The sequence below is a fragment of the Crotalus tigris genome, unplaced genomic scaffold, assembly GCF_016545835.1.
Source record: "Crotalus tigris isolate CLP2741 ecotype Arizona unplaced genomic scaffold, ASM1654583v1 scf7180000024455.1231707, whole genome shotgun sequence".
NCBI classification, from domain to species: Eukaryota; Metazoa; Chordata; class Lepidosauria; order Squamata; family Viperidae; genus Crotalus; species Crotalus tigris.
The window spans coordinates 1207623-1228736 of NW_024100624.1; the positions used below are offsets into that span (position 1 = coordinate 1207623).

The 21114-nt window shown below is 36.1% G+C and overlaps 1 protein-coding gene across 1 annotated transcript in view; it reads left to right on the forward strand.

Moving 5' to 3' along the window:
- Window positions 1–9122, forward strand: part of LOC120303072 (CUB and sushi domain-containing protein 3-like) — a gene marked incomplete at its 3' end in the record, with an annotated part of 446767 nt that extends 437645 nt beyond the window's left edge. Inside the window, exon 32 of the mRNA XM_039332219.1 lies at window positions 9080–9122. Coding sequence (XP_039188153.1) covers window positions 9080–9122 — 43 coding nt within the window. The remainder of the gene's footprint in view (window positions 1–9079) is intronic.
- Window positions 9123–21114: the final 11992 nt, after the last annotated feature.

A 21114-nucleotide genomic window follows, 5' to 3' on the forward strand; every position in this document is an offset into this window, starting at 1 on the left:
GTCCTCTGCCAGCGTCCTCAGAGTGAGGCTCAGGGGTGGGGAAGTTCTTTTTATACCCTTGCTGATCTAACTGCTTGCTCATTGGTCGCATGACAGGGCCACTCTTCCTGATTGCCTGTGACTGCCTTCGTTACCCCGCCCTCTCTTTATTGCACTCCGATTTTGCATTTTTCTGCTGTGTCATCCTTGTCCAGCCTCCTCCTCCCTGTACTGCTGTTACTGATATATTCTCCCATCGCTCTTTCCTACTCATTGCGGGGTACACCTTCCGATCCGGTATTACAAGAGTCCTGCCATGGGGTTTTTCCTTTTTATTCTCCTTGTTAGTCTGCTGGTCTGTCTGCCGGTTTTGCATTCCATTATCCATTCCAATCTCATCTCCCTCCTCCAGTCATTCTCCTCTCCTGACCTGCCGTTCTATATACCCTTTCTGCCTTCCGTCATCTATTCTTATCAATCCTCCCTTCTCCAATTTTTCCCCTCCCCTAACCTGCCTACCTATATACCATTCCTGCCTGTCATCATCTATTCCTATCGATCCTCCCTTCTCCAGTTTTTCTCTCCTCCTGGTCTGCTGGTCTACCTGCTATTCCTGCTTCCCATCATGCCTTCTTATCAATCCTCCTCTCTCCAGTTCCCCCCCCCTTGGTCTGCTGATCTCCCTGCTGTTCCTGTGTTCCGTCATCCGTTCCTGTCCCTCTTTCCTTTCCCAATATTTCTCCCTCCCCAGCCTGCTGGTCTACCTGCCATTTCTGCCTTCCATCATCCATTTTCATTGATCTTTCTTCCTCCAGTGGCCCAGAGTGGCCCTGTCATGCAAGCAATGAGCAAGCAGTTAGATCAGCAAGGGTATAAAAAGAACTTCCCCACCCCCTGAGCCTCACTCTGAGGATGCTGGCAGAGGACCAGCGAAAGCTAAGTTGTTTTTAACTTTGTATATAGCTGTTTTTATTGTTTTAAATATTGTTTTAACAATAAATAACTAGATTATACTCTTCCCGGAGATCGAAGATTGCATTATTGAACAAATATGCCTGGGATTCGCATTTTTACAACCATTAAGGGGACACACACACACACACAAACACACACACCCACACACACATATATATATATATTCAAGAATATTGGTAAAAATGTGACTGCCGGGGATAATTATGAATAAAAAAATAAAACACGATCACCGGGAGGGTTGAAGTAAGAATACTTTACTAAAAATATACTATACTTATACTAAAAAGTTCCCAAGCTTTCGCTGGGGGAACTCCCCAGCATCGTCAGGGCTAAAAGGCCATTGCAATAAAGGTGGTTTAAGTAGGTTCAAGTAACATTTGCGCACGACTCTTAGACCGTGTTACTGGCCCTAATTGGCCAGCTGATAACCAAGATGTGTCTATAACGTTATGTTCTTTTCTTCGGATGCCCTTCCCTATCCCTCCACTGTTGGTCTTTGGAGGCATTAGTAACCTTACATCCCCTCCTCTTCCGATAATACCAACGCCACCCTCCCAGTGATTGTGTTTTATTCTTTTATTCATATATATGTAGGTTTTTGGTTGTTCGGGTTTTCTCCCACGTGGGAGAAAACCCGAACAACCAAAGACTTACATACAAACACCCGCGAAAACCTCAGAAAACATATATATATATATATATATATATATATATATATATATATATATATATATATATATAGCTAAAAATCGAAGAGTGTCGATTCCTGGGTACATACATACTTGACAGATAAAAGACGAGCACCAGGAGGTAAAAACAATCAAGTTTTTAATAAATAACCGAGCTTTTGATGGCTATACTACTGCCATCATCGTCAGGGTGTAAAAGCCAGAGGGTGGGGAAGTTCGCTTATGAGCGCAGCCGCGCCTGCATTCAACTCATGGACCTCATGACGGGTCCTGGCCGGCTGATCCTTGCATCACTCATGGTATCATATATTGCATTTTTGGATTTTACGCTCCTATGGCTGATTCCTTTTTCGTTATTCATGACTCCTAAACCGGGGGGAGAGCGTCCCATACTACCTTGCACTGAGGTAACTTGCATAGTGTTAAATCGATCATCCGGCAGGGTCTCAGGTCCGGCCACCTCCCTTCCCTGCATTCGTTGCACTACTTTCTGGGGACGCATAGCCACATCTGTGTCTTCATTTCCATCCCCTCCCACAACCCTCAATGCACCACATGTCTGTGTATGGGGTTCACGATGTTTCATTGTGGTCAGTGTCCGCGTCAGCTTGGCGTTCGAAAAACGTTTATTAAAAATTTGATTGTTTTTACTTCCTGGTGATCGTCTTTTATCTGTTATATATATATATATATATATATATATATATATATATATATATATATATATAGGTCTTTGGTTGTCGGGTTTTCTCCCGCGTAAAATTGGAAGTGTCTTGGCGACGTTTCGACGAAGTCCCATTCGTCATCTTCAGGCTGGTGTTTTCAGCTTCGTGCTTCGAGCAGCAATGTGTGGTCTTAGCTGTTTCTTCCTTTTAACTGCCAGTGGGGGTATGAACTGATTGGGTGGGAGCTTGCTGTGTTCTGATTGGGTGGAGGTGTGTTCTGATTGGTTAGGGGTGGCTGTGCTCTGATTGGCTGGGGGGTTGGCTGTGCTCTGATTGGCTGGGGGAGTGTTCTGTTTGGTTGTGCTCAGGTTAGTCTGAGTTGCAGAGGGGTTTAAGATTTTGGGCTGCCTTGCTATTTTTTGGCTTCGCGTTCGTGGTCGTGCCTCATCTTCATGGAGGGTGTCAGTTTGCTTCATGTATGGATTGGAGGGGTTTAAAGTGGCTAATGATGCAGCTGTGGTCTGGCTTCTGGTTTGTGGTCGTGCCTCATCATCGGTGTGGCTTTGGGTTTGCTTTTTGCGTGGATGTGTGGTGGTGACATCCTGTGTGGTTTTTGTGAGTGTGGGTCTGGTATCATTTTTTGTGTTAGGGAGTCGTTTGTCAATAAGGGCGGGTTTCCAAATGGCTGGTAGGCGGGAGGTATCATCTCGCTTGTTCATGCTGTGTGGGCGTTTTTCTATCTCGATGGCTTCTCTGATTATTCTGTTATTAAAATGTTCACTTTTGGCAATGGTTCTGGTATTTTTAAAGTCAATTTCATGTCCTGTGGCTTTAAGGTGTTGGACCAGGGAAGATGTTGGTTCCTCTTTTTTGACTGAGTTCTTATGTTCTTCAATGCGTGCACTTATTCTTCTGTTGGTTTGTCCGATGTATGTGGTGGGACAAGTGGTGCATGGGATTTCGTATACTCCTTGATTTTCTAATTCAATTTTATCTTTGGGGTTTCTAAGGATGGTGGATATTTTTCTGTTTGTGCAGAATGCTGTTTTGATGTTGTGTTTATGGAGGATCTTACTGATTCTGTCTGTGGTGCCTTTTATGTATGGGAGGAGGGCTTTGCCGTTTTCTTGTTCTTTGTCTTGGATTTTAGTGGGGGTTTCTTTTTGGATTAGGTTTGTAATCTTATTTCTTTGGAATCCATTGGATGTTAGTACATTGGTGAGAGTGTGTAGTTCGGTTTTTAGGTGTTGTTCGTCAGCTAAGCGTTTTGTTCTGGAGATGAGTGTCTTGGCTACAGAGTTGATCTGTGCTGGGTGGTGGTGTGAGAGAGCGTGCAGATAGCGGTTTGTGTGTGTTTTCTTCTGGTAGATGGTGTGTCCTAGGGAGCCATTGGATTTCTTGTAGACTAAGACATCCAGGAAGGGAAGTTGGTTGTTAGCTTCTGTTTCCATGGTGAACTGTATTTTGGGGTGTTTTTTCGTAAAAAACTCATTCCAGTTTATAGAGATCATAAAGAAACAAAACTTACAGCCCAGCGACCTACTCGTGAGCTTTGATGTCATATCCCTCTTCACCCAAGTGCCTATCAAAGAAGCCTTGACAGCTATCCAAAACAAATATAACCCCCCCAAACACATCTTAGATCTGACCAACCACTGCCTATCCAACACATACTTCATCTATAATGGACAAAAATACAAACAAACAGAAGGAGCACCCATGGGATCACCCCTCTCACCTGTCATTGCCAACCTCTACATGGAACACTTTGAAACCCAAGCTCTAGAAAAATCGGATCACAAACCCAAACTCTGGCTCAGATACGTAGACGACACCTTCATAATCTGGCCACATGGGAAAGAAAAACTGGACAACTTCCTCACACACCTCAACAGCCTACACCCCAAAATACAGTTCACCATGGAAACAGAAGCTAACAACCAACTTCCCTTCCTGGATGTCTTAGTCTACAAGAAATCCAATGGCTCCCTAGGACACACCATCTACCAGAAGAAAACACACACAAACCGCTATCTGCACGCTCTCTCACACCACCACCCAGCACAGATCAACTCTGTAGCCAAGACACTCATCTCCAGAACAAAACGCTTAGCTGACGAACAACACCTAAAAACCGAACTACACAATCTCACCAATGTACTAACATCCAATGGATTCCAAAGAAATAAGATTACAAACCTAATCCAAAAAGAAACCCCCACTAAAATCCAAGACAAAGAACAAGAAAACGGCAAAGCCCTCCTCCCATACATAAAAGGCACCACAGACAGAATCAGTAAGATCCTCCATAAACACAACATCAAAACAGCATTCTGCACAAACAGAAAAATATCCACCATCCTTAGAAACCCCAAAGATAAAATTGAATTAGAAAATCAAGGAGTATACGAAATCCCATGCACCACTTGTCCCACCACATACATCGGACAAACCAACAGAAGAATAAGTGCACGCATTGAAGAACATAAGAACTCAGTCAAAAAAGAGGAACCAACATCTTCCCTGGTCCAACACCTTAAAGCCACAGGACATGAAATTGACTTTAAAAATACCAGAACCATTGCCAAAAGTGAACATTTTAATAACAGAATAATCAGAGAAGCCATCGAGATAGAAAAACGCCCACACAGCATGAACAAGCGAGATGATACCTCCCGCCTACCAGCCATTTGGAAACCCGCCCTTATTGACAAACGACTCCCTAATACAAAAAATGATACCAGACCCACACTCACAAAAACCACACAGGATGTCACCACCACACATCCACGCAAAAAGCAAACCCAAAGCCACACCGATGATGAGGCACGACCACAAACCAGAAGCCAGACCAGAGCTGCATCATTAGCCACTTTAAAGCCCTCCAATCCATACATGAAGCAAACTGACACCCTCCATGAAAATGAGGCACGACCACAAACGCGAAGCCAAAAAATAGCAAGGCAGCCCAAAATCTTAAACCCCTCTGCAACTCAGACTAACCTGAGCACAACCAAACAGAACACTCCCCCAGCCAATCAGAGCACAGCCAACCCCCCAGCCAATCAGAGCACAGCCAACCCCCCAGCCAATCAGAGCACAGCCAAGCCCCTAACCAATCAGAACACACCTCCACCCAATCAGAACACAGCCAAGCTCCCACCCAATCAGTTCATACCCCCACTGGCAGTTAAAAGGAAGAAACAGCTAAGACCACACATTGCTGCTCGAAGCACGAAGCTGAAAACACCAGCCTGAAGATGACGAATGGGACTTCGTCGAAACGTCGCCAAGACACTTCCAATTTTACGCGGGAGAAAACCCGAGCAACCAAAGACCTACATACAAATACCCGCGAAAACCTCAGAAAACATATATATATATATATATATATATATATATATATATATATATATATATATATATATATATATATATTCATTTTAAAATCTTGTGATATTTTCCTTTTTGATTTCCTTGTTGGAGTTTTTTATTTGTGAACTTGCTATCCATATTGTTTATGTTAAATCATATTTTAGACACACTGCCTCCCTTTGTTATACAATTTTTAACCACATGTCAAACTAGACATTTGAGTGCAACAAAAGAGCAAAGTCCAAGACAAGAAAAGATTGGATTAAAATTAAAACACAATTACTATTTATTTCTTATATATTTACTCTGGGAACCAACAGAAGACCTTGACGACTCAACTTGGGACTTATTACTCCTCTAGTTTATCTTTAAAAGTGCATGAAATTATAAGTACAGAAACATATCTGGTTGCTAAGATTTAACACCAATTTGATGGTACTTAATCAATCCATCCACCAATCAATTATACCTAATACATCAATATTCTGTGTGTGATTTCATACAGAGCCCAAACATGTCTAAAGATTTTCATCTGAAATTTTATACTTGCTAATATAAATTTAAAAAATCAATTATTATTAGAAGAGTTAATTAGCAACATTGTAAAAAAGTAAACTATTCATCATAATTGTTTCTTTAGTATGATGGAAGAAGTGATATATCTTGACATCAAATTATTTGGATGATTATATTTTATGGAGTATAAATAAAAGCTATTTCACTTTCAAATTTTCACTGCTAACTTTCTGTGGGGGGAAAATCACTGCAGTAGAGCTTGTTCTCAGTGTTTCATTATTCTGTCATGCAGAATCAGAACTTCAATATTTCATACAATGATGGGCTTAAGCAAGAAGATAAATTATTCACAAAAACACCCAGCATGCTGTAGACAGAATCTTTTTTGTAAACATAGGAGACTCATCATCTTTGACACACTCCCACTGATACTGCAGAAGGGTGCAATGATAACTAATTGTTTAACTCTGAAGTCCTTCACTGATTAAAATTAAATGGCAGTTGCTTAATTTTAATCTCTCCCTCGCTCTCTCTCTAACTCACAAGATATAATTTGTATTTAATGGTGGAACATGCATTAATAAGCTCTCTAAAGTTTACAAGTTTGTTCTGTGGTAAAATAAAGGTATTTTTACTGATTTCCTGAAGGCAAAGTGAAGAAATCAAAATGCAGCATGCATTTATGGCCCAGAAGTCTAGTCCGTTTATTTAAAAGAAATTAAAAGACAATTATAAAGTAATAATGTTATTTTACAACATCCAAATTAATATAAATTTCCCTAGTTATAACCCTCAATATTTCTATTAAGCAAATTGCAAATCCTGATGATACCAGTTAAAAACTTTGTCACTGTTAGTGTCCCTTTAGGAATTTGATCATATTTATCATACAATGGATTTGAGTGCCCAGGAAAAAGATGTTAAAATGGGATTAATTAATTCATTACACAAACAAAGATAAAAGGTACAAAAGAGGAGTATATGACCACTGACTCTATGCCATAATTACTATGTGAACGCCTTCTTTTCCATAACATCATGCATATAAATATAAATATTCAGAGATTATCAGTGTAATGTTAAAGGAAAAGACTTTCTCATAACTTATTCTAAAATATACTGCAGAACAAGATACTTTTGACTTGCAGGTCTTTGTGGGTAATCTCTAAATTTCTCTATTCATTTTGAGTGATTGCTGAGGAATAAGTTAAACCAAATAAGCATGTCAGATTTTGTTCCCTATCTGCCAACAAGATTGTCCAGGAATTGATATAATCCTCCAAAGGGTCTAATGTTAATTGGCTATCAGATGTTCTAAAAATATATAATTTATACCATAATTTAACAGTGGTTTGTTAAGTAGGAATCTGATTAACAAAGAGATAGAGAGAATTTCTCTCCAGTCACATATTTATTCAGATCTGGACAAAAGTGGGTCCTCCCATAAAGCTGGAAGAATCCCAAATGATTTATTCAGCATACCTTTATACTTGCTTACCCATGCAGGAAATACAGCTATTTGCACAAAAGTAGATAAAAAGCAGAAGTTGCTACAATGTTGTTGTTCATCAAGTACACTTAGAAAGAAGTGTATTTAGCAAGCCCATTGTGCTGTAATTTCCTGTCGTGCCTCCCCTGAGCTATGGACAGTTGCATGTTATTACAACTCCTGTATTCTCTTTACTCCAACTGTTTCAGTGCAAGAATCTTGTTCATCATAAAGCCAATCAATAGGTTAACCAGACTAAGTTAGAAAGAAGAAATAACCTGTTTTAATAACAAAACTTTATTTGGGACATAATTGGAGACAAAGAATGAATGAAGGGGACTTAGCGCGTAATAAATGATGATTGTCTTTAATCCCTTCAATCCAGACTGCCACCTCATAGGTAAATTTAGCCACCAAAAAAATTCAAATTATTACTGAATGGTGTTGGTTCCCCTTTAATATGGAAGAGTTACAGTAGAGAAATTTCACTATGCCTCATAGATAGTATATTTATTTTAAAAATTCAAGAGTGCTCTGAGTTAAAATGAATGTTCTGCCAAAGTTTCTTTTTTTATTTCAAATGATATCTATTTTAAAGAATGAGGTTAAGTTAAATGAATGGCAGAAAGGTATCAATAAATTTATCTGGGCAGGGAAAAAACCAAAAGTAAAACTTAAAATTATGCAAGATACTCGTGAGAGAGGTGGACTCAAGGTACCGAACTTGAAATTGTATTATGATGCTGTGGTTTTAACATTAATTAGTGATTGGATTAACTTAACAAATGTAGAAATACTCCTCTTGGAGGGGTGGGATTTACTTTTTGGATGGCATGCCTATTTAATTTTTAATAAAAAGGTTGACAGGGTTTTTAAATCTGATATTATAAGGATTTCCTTACTTCGGGTCTGGAGGAAATATTATAGAACTGATTCTAAAATTCCATTATGGGCCATACCATGGCATGCGATAGAGGGGATAAGGAGAGGAGTTAAGATGGATAGTGTTTCTTATGCACAATTACTTAGATGGGATGGTAAAAATTGGCAGTTAAAATCTTTGGAAGATCTAGCACAAGAAAATATTATATATTCATGGTTTCAATACAGACAAATTGTGGATAGATGGAAGGTAGATTGTAATGTGGGTTTGCTTAGAGAAGATGAGAATTTTTTTAAACAAGTAAAAGATCAAAGACGAACTCACATTAAGAGAATTTGTTAGTAGAATTAGACTCAGAAGCAGAATTAGTTAAAGAATATATGATTAAATGGGCACAAAATTTTGGTGAACCAGTTCTATTAGATACTTGGGAAACTATTTGGGTGAGAAATGTTAAATTTACACAAGCTCAGAATTTAAGGGAGAATTTTTACAAAATGTTTTACAGATGGCACCTTGATCCACAAAAAATGTCTCGTATGTATCCTGACTTACAGCCTAAATGTTGGAGATGTGGATGTCTGGATGCTACTTATTATCATATCTGGTGGTCGTGTAAAAATATAAAAGCCTTTTGGATTAAGATATGGTGGAATATTCAAAGAATTTTTAGAAGGAGGGTAAAATTTACCCCACAATTGTTTTTGTTAGGTATTGTTATTGATTGTGATACCAAGGAGATTACATTGATGTTAAATTTAATTACAGCCGCAAGGTTGTTAGTAGGGCAATGTTGGAAGAAGGAATCTTTGCCTACTTTGCAAGAGTGGTTTCTCAAAGTTTCTTACCTGGCGGAAATGGCAAAGATTTCGGCTTTCTTGAAGGATCAATCGCAAGAGAAGTATGTTGCGGTATGGAAAAAATGGATAGATTTTATACAACATAAGTTGGATATAAAAAAATATTATTTAGTTTTTTAATAATTTATATTTAAAATGGAATATTTTGTTTTTTTTTCTCTTTTTTTTCTTTTTTCTGTTCTTCTTTCCCCCTTTTTTTCTCTTCCTCTATTCTTTTCTTTGTTAAACATTTATTTTTTGTTTTTTTACATATATATATACTATTGTTACTTATTTTATAATTTTTCTAATTAATGTATTTAGATTTTTAACTAATGCTAGACTCATTTATGGTTTATATTTTTTTCTTAAGATTTTTTGGTCAAATTTTAATTAAGCCTATATTCAGCTCTGGGAAGATCGCGGGTGGGAATGGGAGGGTTGGGGAGGTGGAGGGGAGATTGTTTTGTTTTTGTTTTTGTAAAATTTTAAAAATTTAATAAAAATTATCTTTGAAAAAAAAAAGAGTGCTCTGAGGCATTTTGGGGGGATTTAGATCCAAAGAACTGTTGTAAAGTGTATTCATATCCATACTTCCAATTATACGGTACTGAACTATTCTTTCAGTTTGTGGTGATATTTTTCAGGAATTTCTTTCATATCCCTCCCTTAGTCTTTTCTTCTCACAGTCTTTCATTCTGTCTTAATAAGACTTTGCTTCTAATCCCTTGATCATCCTCATTGCCTTCACTATAACTGTTCCAGGTCAACTCAATCTTTTTCAAAATGTAGTGTGCACAACTGGAAACAATATTTAAGAGTCTGATTGAATATTCAATCATATATTCAATATTCTGGTTCAATACTCAAAGTCTGGTTGAAGGAGAAGAAAGTTTGTAAATGCTCATATAGTTGTCAGGTAAAGACATCTACAGTAAAAACATAGTCTTGCAAACATCAAGAGTAAATTTCTAGCTAGAGTTGAATTAATTAAAGTGGATTATCTTAAAAACACTTTCTTTTCTTGTTCCTCACATCTGGACTACATTGTTTCTGTTGGAAATAAGAGATAAACTCATCATTGCTTGCTTTCTACCCACCTTCTTCAATTTGTAACTAAAACTTTTTTCCAAAAGGAGTATTTCCAAGTTAGATTTTCTCCAGTCTGTAAAGATAAATTTGATTACTGTTCCCAATGGGCATAACTTTGCAGTTGTCTCTTGTCATTTTTTTCCCCCTAAGCCTATTTCTAAAACCCATGAAGTTTGTTTTAAATTTTATCACTGTCTTAGAGGATATAATATGTTGTATCATCTGAAAATCTGATAAACATTTCTTTGATAAATTTGATAAGCTTCAGTTTCCCTAAAATCAAGAGCATCACAATAGTCACTTCCCCCCAGTGCCTTCCACATTCATTAGTTCAGTACCTATTACTGGAGGAAGGACAGTTCTAATAAGTTAGTAATAAAAAACAGTAGGAGCCATTATTTTTCAGAAAATTCTCCTGTTGCTTAAGTTTTTGAATATGTGAAATACTGTATATCCAAAATATTCCATGCTCTGTAATACATCTGAAACAAATATAAAAAGGAAGTAGTAAGAGATAACATCAAAAGGCCACTAAGAATTTGTCATTCAGTGGTCCATACAAGATTCACTATAGCATGCTTCTGAAAATGCAAAGACAAAATTTGTTCTGCCAGCTGAAACAAATGCAACCAAACAATCTTGTCAACACAAATTATCTCAGGGAGATAGTTCAATGATTGTGGGGTCTTCAGACAGTTTAAAAGCCGTGTCATTCCACAGTTACTTTGGCATTGTCAGTTTTGCTTTAAAATGCACTTTGTATTGGAAAAAGTAATAGCATAAACAGAGAGTTGATTAAAGGGCAGAACTTGCAGGAGACCATGTGAAGCATGACAGAAATAAGTAAACTAATATGTTGCTTTAATTATATTCTTAAAGTGTTGCATTTCTCCATTCTCCACAGTATTTAAAGAACTATTTGATTCATCTGGGAAAACTGTATATATTCTTATTGAAGAAAATATGTTTTAGAAAAATCTTAGGGATAATAATTTCCAGGTTATTTGTTGCTTTTTAAATAAATAATAATAATTTATATTGCTGAATCTTCTCCAGTATTATACAATTCCCAGATATTATAAAGATGCTTTCTAAGGAATGCCAGCATTAATTTAAAAGAGCTGGGATCACTGTCACAATTCATTTAAACAGTGATACTGTAATGTAATAAATATGAAATAATAATTATACTACTATATGGTACATTTAGTAAACTAGTGATTATAAGTTTGATATATAAGGTAGACCTTTCTTCATCTAGATTTTTTTCCTTCCTTCCTTCCTTCCTTCCTTCCTTCCTTCCTTCCTTCCTTCCTTCCTTCCTTCCTTCCTTCCTTCCTTCCTTCCTTCCTTCCTTTTGTCTAATTTATTATTGTTTTTGGAGCATATCCTGGCATTTTCCACTTAATATTTTTTTTAATAAACACATTAGACTTCTACTACTACAGCTGTATTCCTGAAAGCTACATCATATCATATCATAGACTGATTTTTAACTATGCTAAAACTTTTTACCACATTTTACATATGATACCCAATATTTGTGATTATGATTATCAGAGTAGTGAAGGGGCACCCCATCCCTATTCCTGTATACTAATGATGGAAATATCTGTAACACATGTGGACTGATGTCTTAAAGCCTTGTTTATTATTACTTGAAATTAATTATTGTAAAACAAAAGTTGTAGTATTTTCAAGAAAGTGCATCAATTCTCCAATTAGGTGGAAGATCAACAGAGATTTATTAAAAAGGTTTAAAATCTTCAATTATCTAGATATTCAATTTCAATCTTCCACTTGTTGGAACAATCAGGTGAGTGAACTTAATGTAAAAAGTTCCAAGAGTATTCTTCCAATTATCAAAAAAGCATGGCAACCATTACATCTCAGCAATAATTAAGTTATTTGAAGACACAGTTCTGAATCTCATGCACTATGGTACCCAGCTCTGTATCTACAAGGATACTTCTAGGCTCAAAAGCAGCTGATCAGAATTTTTAAAATATATAGTTTGTATCCTTCATTCAACTCTTAATGATCACATATGATTAGAACTAGGCCTCATCTCCTTTAGGAACTGTTTGAGACTTTGTTACCTCAGATTCTTATTAAAAGAAATCATATGAAGAAACTCCTCAGTACACCTTACCCTGTTATATAGATTTGTTTCATCTTTAAAAAGACAAATATTTATTATTTAAAAAATTGTGTCTTTTACTCTTGATAAAACATTGGCTGAAGACAAGGAAAGGATTTAAGACCGAGACTCATCTTTGTTATGTGCAATTTTTCCTCGCTATGACAATATTACTAGATTTTATTTTTTTAAAAAAACATTTTACATAGCCCACACAAGACATTTTTATCCCTGGCCTGAATCAACATGTTATGCATTTGTGTGGCACCAGGAAGATATACCACTCTCCTTTATGAACATCCTGTATGTATATGCTCAGAGATAGCAATTGAAATCTTAATAACACATATTACTACAAAAAAGCCTCAGTGTATACAATTGAACCTTATTTTATCTATTGTTAGAAAATGTGTGTATTTATATGATCATGAGATGACTTTTCTCCTTTTGCAACCAATTTTCAAATACCTCCAAAATGGTTGCAACATTTTTATCTATGGCTTATACAACTGTTCAATATCCTATTTCAATTACAGATTCTACCAGGCCTGTCTTACACATACGCACACAGACATAAGAAAGAAAGTGTGTCTCTTTCTGTGTGTTCGCATTGTCCACTCTATTTGATATACTTTTAATGATTAAACACATAAAGTTCAAATTCTTTTTTTCCCCTAGAAAAATATAGTTATCATTTTTATTTTGTATTTCCTTTCCTTTCATTTTCTATGGCTCAAACATATTTTTCCCCAGCCCACTAAATGTTTAATATTAATTGTTTTTTGAATTGGTGGTAAAAAAAGTAGTCAGAACTTTTAGACTATGATTTGTATACTATAGGAAAGACCTTACAATCTAATTAAAATGAGATACAGTCAGTCATGGCGCAGCATAAAATGTTCCATTTATTTTTAGGGTCTAAAAATAGCAACGTAAGTACTAGCTTTAACAATGGGAAAGAACATACTTGCATTGGAAGAGAAGGCACAATCTCCCTTTTATTATTTTATGAAGCTCATTAACTGCAGCCTGCTTCCTTTCTAGCAGTTTGTTGAAAAATCTTTGGAGAACAGTGATCCGTGGCTTTTAAATGTCTCTGTAGTTCACTGAGTTCAATGTAATTGTTGCTGAGCTTGGGAAAAAAATGCTATGTGGCTATGTAAAAATGTACAACAGGAAAAAATTAAAGACTAGTTTTCACAGCAGTGGAGCTCATAAGACAAGGTGCAGGTGAGGAATCATATTAATGAAAGTTCTCCCCTCATTCAAGTTTCTTCCACATCTAAAATAAAACTATTCCTAGATAAAGGAAAGTCAGCAACCCACGTCTATGTAAATTTTCTATAGAGAATGAGTGAGAGAGACAAAAAGAAGTAGATAAGCTTTGATCAGGGAATGACAAGACCCATAGAGTGCCAGTATGTATAACTGGTGTGGTCTAAATTATAAAGATTGGTACAGAAGAAGACACAATAGTCAGTCTTGCTGGACAACTACTATGACAGACAAGATAAAGGCAATGAGTTAATTCAATTGTATGACTTTTCATTGCAGGATGAATTACAAATGCAGGTTTAACCTTTACTCGCAAACACAATGTATTGTGTTTTTATCATGGAATCTGAATTCACCTGTGTTACTTACAGCTTGGTGGAGACTTGAACTCTCTGGATACTAGATGAAGGCACCTATGTCCTATAAGAATTTAAGCCTAAATGCCATGATACTGTGAATCTCTGAATATTTTCACAGTTATATTAAGCATCAGCACTATACAGATAGATGTAGATATAGATGCTAGAGAGATAGAGATGATAGGAAGATAAAAAGATAGACAGATAGAGCTCAGATGATAGAGAGTTATATAGATTATGCAGATGTTGATGTAGATTTTGATTTAGGTGTCTGTCTTTCTTTGTGTGTGTGACAAAAAGATGGCCACCTATAATAGAGAAACCAATATATTTCTTTTGGCTATGGAGTTCTTTGGTTTTTCACTTATAAAGTTTTGATATATAAAAGAAAAATGAGGTAATCCCATGTTAGCTATTTTAGCAATAACTTTGGTGAAACAAGTCTACTTCTGTTTTGCTGCAGAGCAAAAATAAGTGAAGCTTGATTACATTGTGAATTTTTAATTCATAATTCAGACATGTCTTCTGCATCAATAAAATAATGAGAGACATTCACATCAATAAAATACAAAGGATGAAACAGCACTATTTTGTCAAAAAAAATCAAAGAAATATTGCAATGATATTTTTTTAAATGCCTTGTTCAAAGTTTTTCACTCTTTACTTTAAATTCAAGGTCAACACTGCATCTCTTTAGATGCTGATTGCTTAATGTAAAAACCATTTCAAAATCACTTTCAAGCCTTAGGCTTATGGGAGGAATGTTTAGCAAATTTTACATCAAGAGCACCAGGGAAGTATTTCATTCACTATTACAGTTTTTTTGTAGATGTGTCCACAAATCAGATTGTGGTGACTTTTAAAAGTAATAATAAAGGATAATAGAGAGAATTCTCTCTGCTCTCTCTCTCTCTTTCTCTTTCCCTCTGTCTTTCTCCCTCTCCCTTTCCCTCTGTCCCTCTCCCCTCTTCCTCCCTCCCCCTCTCTCTCCCTGAATAATGCATGAATAATAAAAAGTTGTAATCCACTTTTTAAAATGGACCCCACAACTTGCTCTTTGAAATAATTATTCTTTGTTTTATTGAAGCTTGATCTATTTGAGATAGGGAAAATTGTCATTAGGATGGATGGCTTTCAAGTCACTGCCCAAGAATATATGCATTATGGAACTTGACATTTCAGAAATGGTAATAATAATGACTGCTTTGAATACGATAATTTTCAGAAAATATCAGTGTTTCAATTTAGTACTTTTAATACATTTTGCAGCTCAAATTCAACTTGACAGAAAAGTTTGTTAGTCTGGTTAGTATGTGTGTGAGAGAGACAGAAACAGACACACACTCAGAGAGACACATAGAGAGACAGAGAGAGAAATGTCCATATATCCATATGTTACTGTTGTTACAGTGCTCGGAACACACATAAAATATATGTGAAGAGTATAGAGTAGATTTACCCTTCAATAATTACATTAAGTAATTGTACCAATTCAATAACCCAACAGAAGCACAAAACAAAGGCTTTATTTTTCCTTTTTAAAATCTTTTTTGGGATTTCAGGTCAAAATATGGAAATTGTGAAGGAAAGGCATGACCACCATCCACAGGGCAGTCAACAATATCAAAATGATAGGCTCCATTGGAAAATCAAAGCCCTGGGCCTATTATGTTTATTGTGATGCATGTGGCATTCATTAAAAGGTGTGAGGCTTCAATCATGCAGTCATATCCTTCATTTTGTTGGCATTTATGACTCCTGTGGATTTCCCTTGTAGGGTTCTTGGCCAGTCTATTACGTTTTCAGCTTCTTATTTCTTAAAATGATTTTAGTTTTTTAAGACAGACTATATCTCTAAACACTGCTATCTCATATATGAAAATATCAATTAGGGATTTGCCAATATGTGCTCCATGTTTATTGCCCAAAGCAAAACAAGCTATGCAGCCAATTTGACATTGTTGATGGCCCTTTTGGATGTCTCTGGGACAATGTCTTTCCTCTGAGTAACCTGATCTGTTCTGTCTGGCAGTAATCTATCCATGTTATAGATGGATAATATTCTACCTACAAGATTTTGTGTCTGGAAATTGTAAAGGTACAACCTAATACTATAGATATGTTTCCTGTTATGTTTATTCTGCTATTCCCAAGAAAAATGGAAATACTTTTGAACACAAAGAATAATTCATTTTGCTTTGGGCAATAAACATGAAGTATACATTGAACTGTATGTGTGTGAGCATGCAGATACTCAGTTATAGTGTATAGTATAAGTTTATCATATTTATGGACATATTTGTCTTTAATTGAATGTTTAATAGAACATTTTCCTCCTTTAACTTTTGGGATTTCAGCTATGCACATATCAGCCATTTAAGGAACAATATTATTGATTTGTAGTTTTTTTATTGAGGAAAATTTAACTGTGGTAAAGAAATGCAGAAGAAAACTGTAGTAAATAAAAGGTCATGATTCTCAAGTTCATCAGAACCATCTTAAAAGTTCAGAAAGTTAGAATACTTTATTGGCACTTTGGGCTGAATCAGAGGAGAATTCAGCAATTTTATACAAATGCTTATTGGCTTTAAACTGACTTTTGTTGGCATTATCCAATAATGGAAAATTAATAAGCATATTAATACTTAATAAATATTACTTAATTTAAAATAGATGATGCCAACATTTCCATAAAAGCAGTAAATAAATTACTTGTTTTGTGACAGATAATTGTCTTTTCTCTGCATAATGGATTTGGGTTATTGATGCAAGAGCTTCTTAAGCTTTTGTATTCATAAGTATGAGAGTAAGAGGGAGGGAGATAGAGGGAAGGAAAGAGAGAGGGAGGGAGGGAGAGAGGGAGACAGAGAAAGGGGGGGAGAACTAAATAGCACTTTTGAGAACATGCTATTTATGTTGGGTACAATGGAAGGGATAGGCAACCTGATTAGAGATATGTATTATTGTGTTGATTTGTATTAAAATGCATATCTTAAAGACGTTGTGTCCATAATTAACCACAAATATCTAACTCAAAAGTGTATAAAATGTATGTTTCATTGTGGAATACCTTTTGCATGTGTTGTATTGCAAAATTATGTAAAATTATAATGATATAATATAATGATTTATGTGATGTGACAGTGGTTATTTAAATTGTGTGATCTAAGCATTCTTACTTGTCATAGCTCTACATGTTCATTTAATTCTTTTTTTAGTTTTTTTCTAAAAAAATGCTTTTTGTTGAAATGCATACACATAAATACATACTTGTATACATTTAGTACTATAGAAATATATCTTCTAAGTGTTTTTTTTACTTTTTTAAAAAAGGGATTAATATAATAAATAAAATTAAATATCTATAGGATATTTAAGAATACTATTCTTCAATTACAATTTAATTTTAAAACAAATAAACTTTGACAAAAAACCTGAATAATGAAATATCGTACTAAACATGGACATACATTTTCCAACATCTGCAATTTGTAAAAATAGCTTATTTTCACTTAAGCTATTTTCACAAACAGGGTTTTAAAATTGTTATATTTGCTATCATTTCTTTATTTTACCTCATAGATTCAGTTTCTTATTCTTACAAGAATCTTAAAAAATCACATTTTTCATTCTTTTCACTCCTTTTTTATTAAGGTGACCAACTTTTTTACAATGAAAAGGAGGACACAAACAATAGAAGAAAAAATATCGTAAATAAAAGAAACATTTTATTCATTGCAACAATAATACAGACAACTTGCATGTGCAAAGTTTGCCAGCCGGGTGTTTTGGCGTGCTCAGCAGCAATTCCTATTGGCTTTGAAAGCCAATAGAGGGAATAGCACAGCTCATGCAAAAGTTGAAAAAAAAACAACTATCAAAAAAGGTGCCGGAACGCCGTTTTGAGCGTTCTATGAGGGGAAAAAAAGCCCTGCAGATTAGTCTTCAAATATCGAAAAGGAAGATATGAAGGAGGACACTTTTTGAGGGAGGACAAAACTTACAAAAGGAGGACTGTCCTCCCTAAAGGAGGACGGTTGGTCACCTTATTTTTATGTCTGTTCAACAATCTTTTCAGAAATTATGTAGGCAAAATTATTTCAGAGACAGAGATTGCCATCACTAAACAATTGAGGTCATAAAATGCAATGCTATAGCAGAGTGCTAATTCTAATAAAGAAGAACATTTATCTTAGGATTGAAATGATGGGTCCTTGATGCTCCCTGATGATGCTATCTAGTTTGAGTAATGAAACGTCTGCAAGAAAACAGCCAAACTCAAAGAGCACCATGGCCCCCCTTAGTCCTAGTTGCTGTCTTAGCTCCAAGACATATGAGCCATTAAGCTGGAAGTATCAGGATTCTCAAGTAGGGGTGCCACATCAAGGTGTGGTATGCTGCAGAGGAGAGGGGAAGGCACTGAGAGGGCTGGCCCAAGGTATATGTGCACAGGAGGGCCAGGAAGTAGATGGTATGGCAGGGTAGAAGCAGAAGAAGGCTCGGTGATGGATGGGGCAGTGTGGTGTGAGTACAAAAAGGGTGGATGAGTATTGGTATTGCATGGTGAGTGTGCAGGTAGATCAGGAATGAATGATATGGTGCATCAGAGCATAGGAAGGCCAGATGAAATAATATGGAGCAAATGCAGAAAGGCTGGACATTGATAGTGGGTTGGTCCACAAGCACAGGAAGTTCAGGGAACTTACAAGAGCTACTTCCAACCTTTCCTGCCAGTTCCCCATTGACTTGTGAAATGTAAGTATGAGGCAGTTGCCAAGCACCTGAATTGTGATCACATGACCACAGAGAAGCTGTGGTAGCTGAACTTTGAGAACAGGTCATAAGTACCACTTGTTCAATGCCATTGCAACTTTTAATGGTCATTGAATGAGTGTCCAGTAAATGAGTACTACAGGTATAGGTGTGATGTGCAAACAACCCAATATAATTAAGAGAAATTGGTCTAAGATACAATGTTACATATGTAGCTTATAGAAAATATTTAATAATAATAATTATTATACAGTAATTTTGGTAAAAAATGAAATAAAATAGCATTCTTCCTTCTTGTATATAGAAATAATTCATGGACATTGAGGATACTTGGTATTTTTTTCTAAGCTTCTCCAAAACATAAAAATAAAGTATATGCAGTAGAACAACCTTCATTGGTTGTTTAACTGCATACACTTATTTTCAGAAGAAAATAGATCAATTCCAAAGTAATGGTGTTGCTATAGGTTTCATGAACAAACAAATCTATCAGGGTCAGTCCAATCCATGTTTGTGGAGACTAGAACCTTAAAATATGTTTGGCATTCAAAGGATAACCAGCAACAAGGATGAATGGAAGAAAGTGATATAGCCTTTATATTCTTTCAGGTATAGAGTAGAATAGAATAGAATAGAATAGAATAGAATAGAATAGAATAGAATAGAATAGAATAGAATAGAATAGAATAGAGCTGAAAGGGACCTTTGAGGTCTTCTATTCCAGCCCCCTGCTCAAGCAGGAGAACCTATACCATCTCAGACATGTGAACATCTAATCTCTTCTTAAAAAGTCTCCAGTGATGGAGCGCCCACGATTTCTGTGGGTAAGCTGTTCCACTGGTTGATTGTCCTCACTGTCAGGAAGTTTCTCCTTAATTACAGGTTGCTTCTCTCTTTGATCATTTTTCAACCATTGTTTGTCGTCCTTCTCTCTGGTGCTTTGGTGAACAACCTGGCCCCCTCTGCCTAGTGGCAGTCCCTCAGATACTGGAACACTGATATCATGTCTCCCTATTTCTTCTTTTCTTTAGACTAGCCAAATCCAAGTCCCACAGCCATTCTTCGTATGTTTTAGTCTCCAGGCCTTTGATCATCTTTGTTGTTCTTCTCTGAATTTTTTCCAAACTCTCAACATCTTTTTTGTGATATGGTGACCAAAATTTGCTGCAGTATTCCAGGATTTTATAAAGCGCTACTAATACATTGCATGATCTTGATTCTATGCCTCTGTTTATACAACCCAGGATTGTATTAGATTTTTGGTTGCTGCTGCACACTGCTGGCTTATAGTCAAGTGAGCATCCACTAGGACTCCAAGGTTCCTCTCCCAGTTGTTTTTAAGTCAGGTCTCGCCCAATCTAAATTTGTACGTTTGATTGTTCCTGCCTAAATGTAAAACTTTGCTTTTCTCCACATTGAAACTCATTTTGTTGGATAGAGCCCATTGTTTGCATTTGTCAAGATCTTTTTGGATCCTGAGTTTGTCTTCTGGGGTGTTGGCTACTCCTCTCAATTTGGTGTCATCTGCCAATTTGATGAGTTCCCCTTCAATTCCCTCATCTAAGTAATTTGTGAAGATATTGAAGAGTACTGGGCCTAAGACAGAACCTTGTGGTACCCCACTGCTTACTTATCTCCATGTGGATGTAGTGCCATTGAGGACTACTCGTTGAGTACAGTTGATCAGGGAACATTAACCAGAACCGCTTGAGATTATTAAAACAAACGTACATACAGAACTATATGCTACAGGGAAATAATTGCTTCTATAATTATCCAGATGATAGAAAAACTAAAGATCAATTTGTCTAAGAATCAAAATCAGTCATTTTTGCTGCCTGCCATAAATGTCCATGCCAGAAAATTGATAATATATAAATTGGTTTTTTGCCTGTTTTTACAATATTGTTTTATAGTTTCTGTTTGGGTTACTGTATTATACATGATGATATATGATACAATAATGAGGTTCATTTAGACTAGATGAAGGGGATAACAACATTTGCCAGGTTAAGATTGAGGACTAAACACAAAATAAATTACATCTATCAAAACTAATACCAAG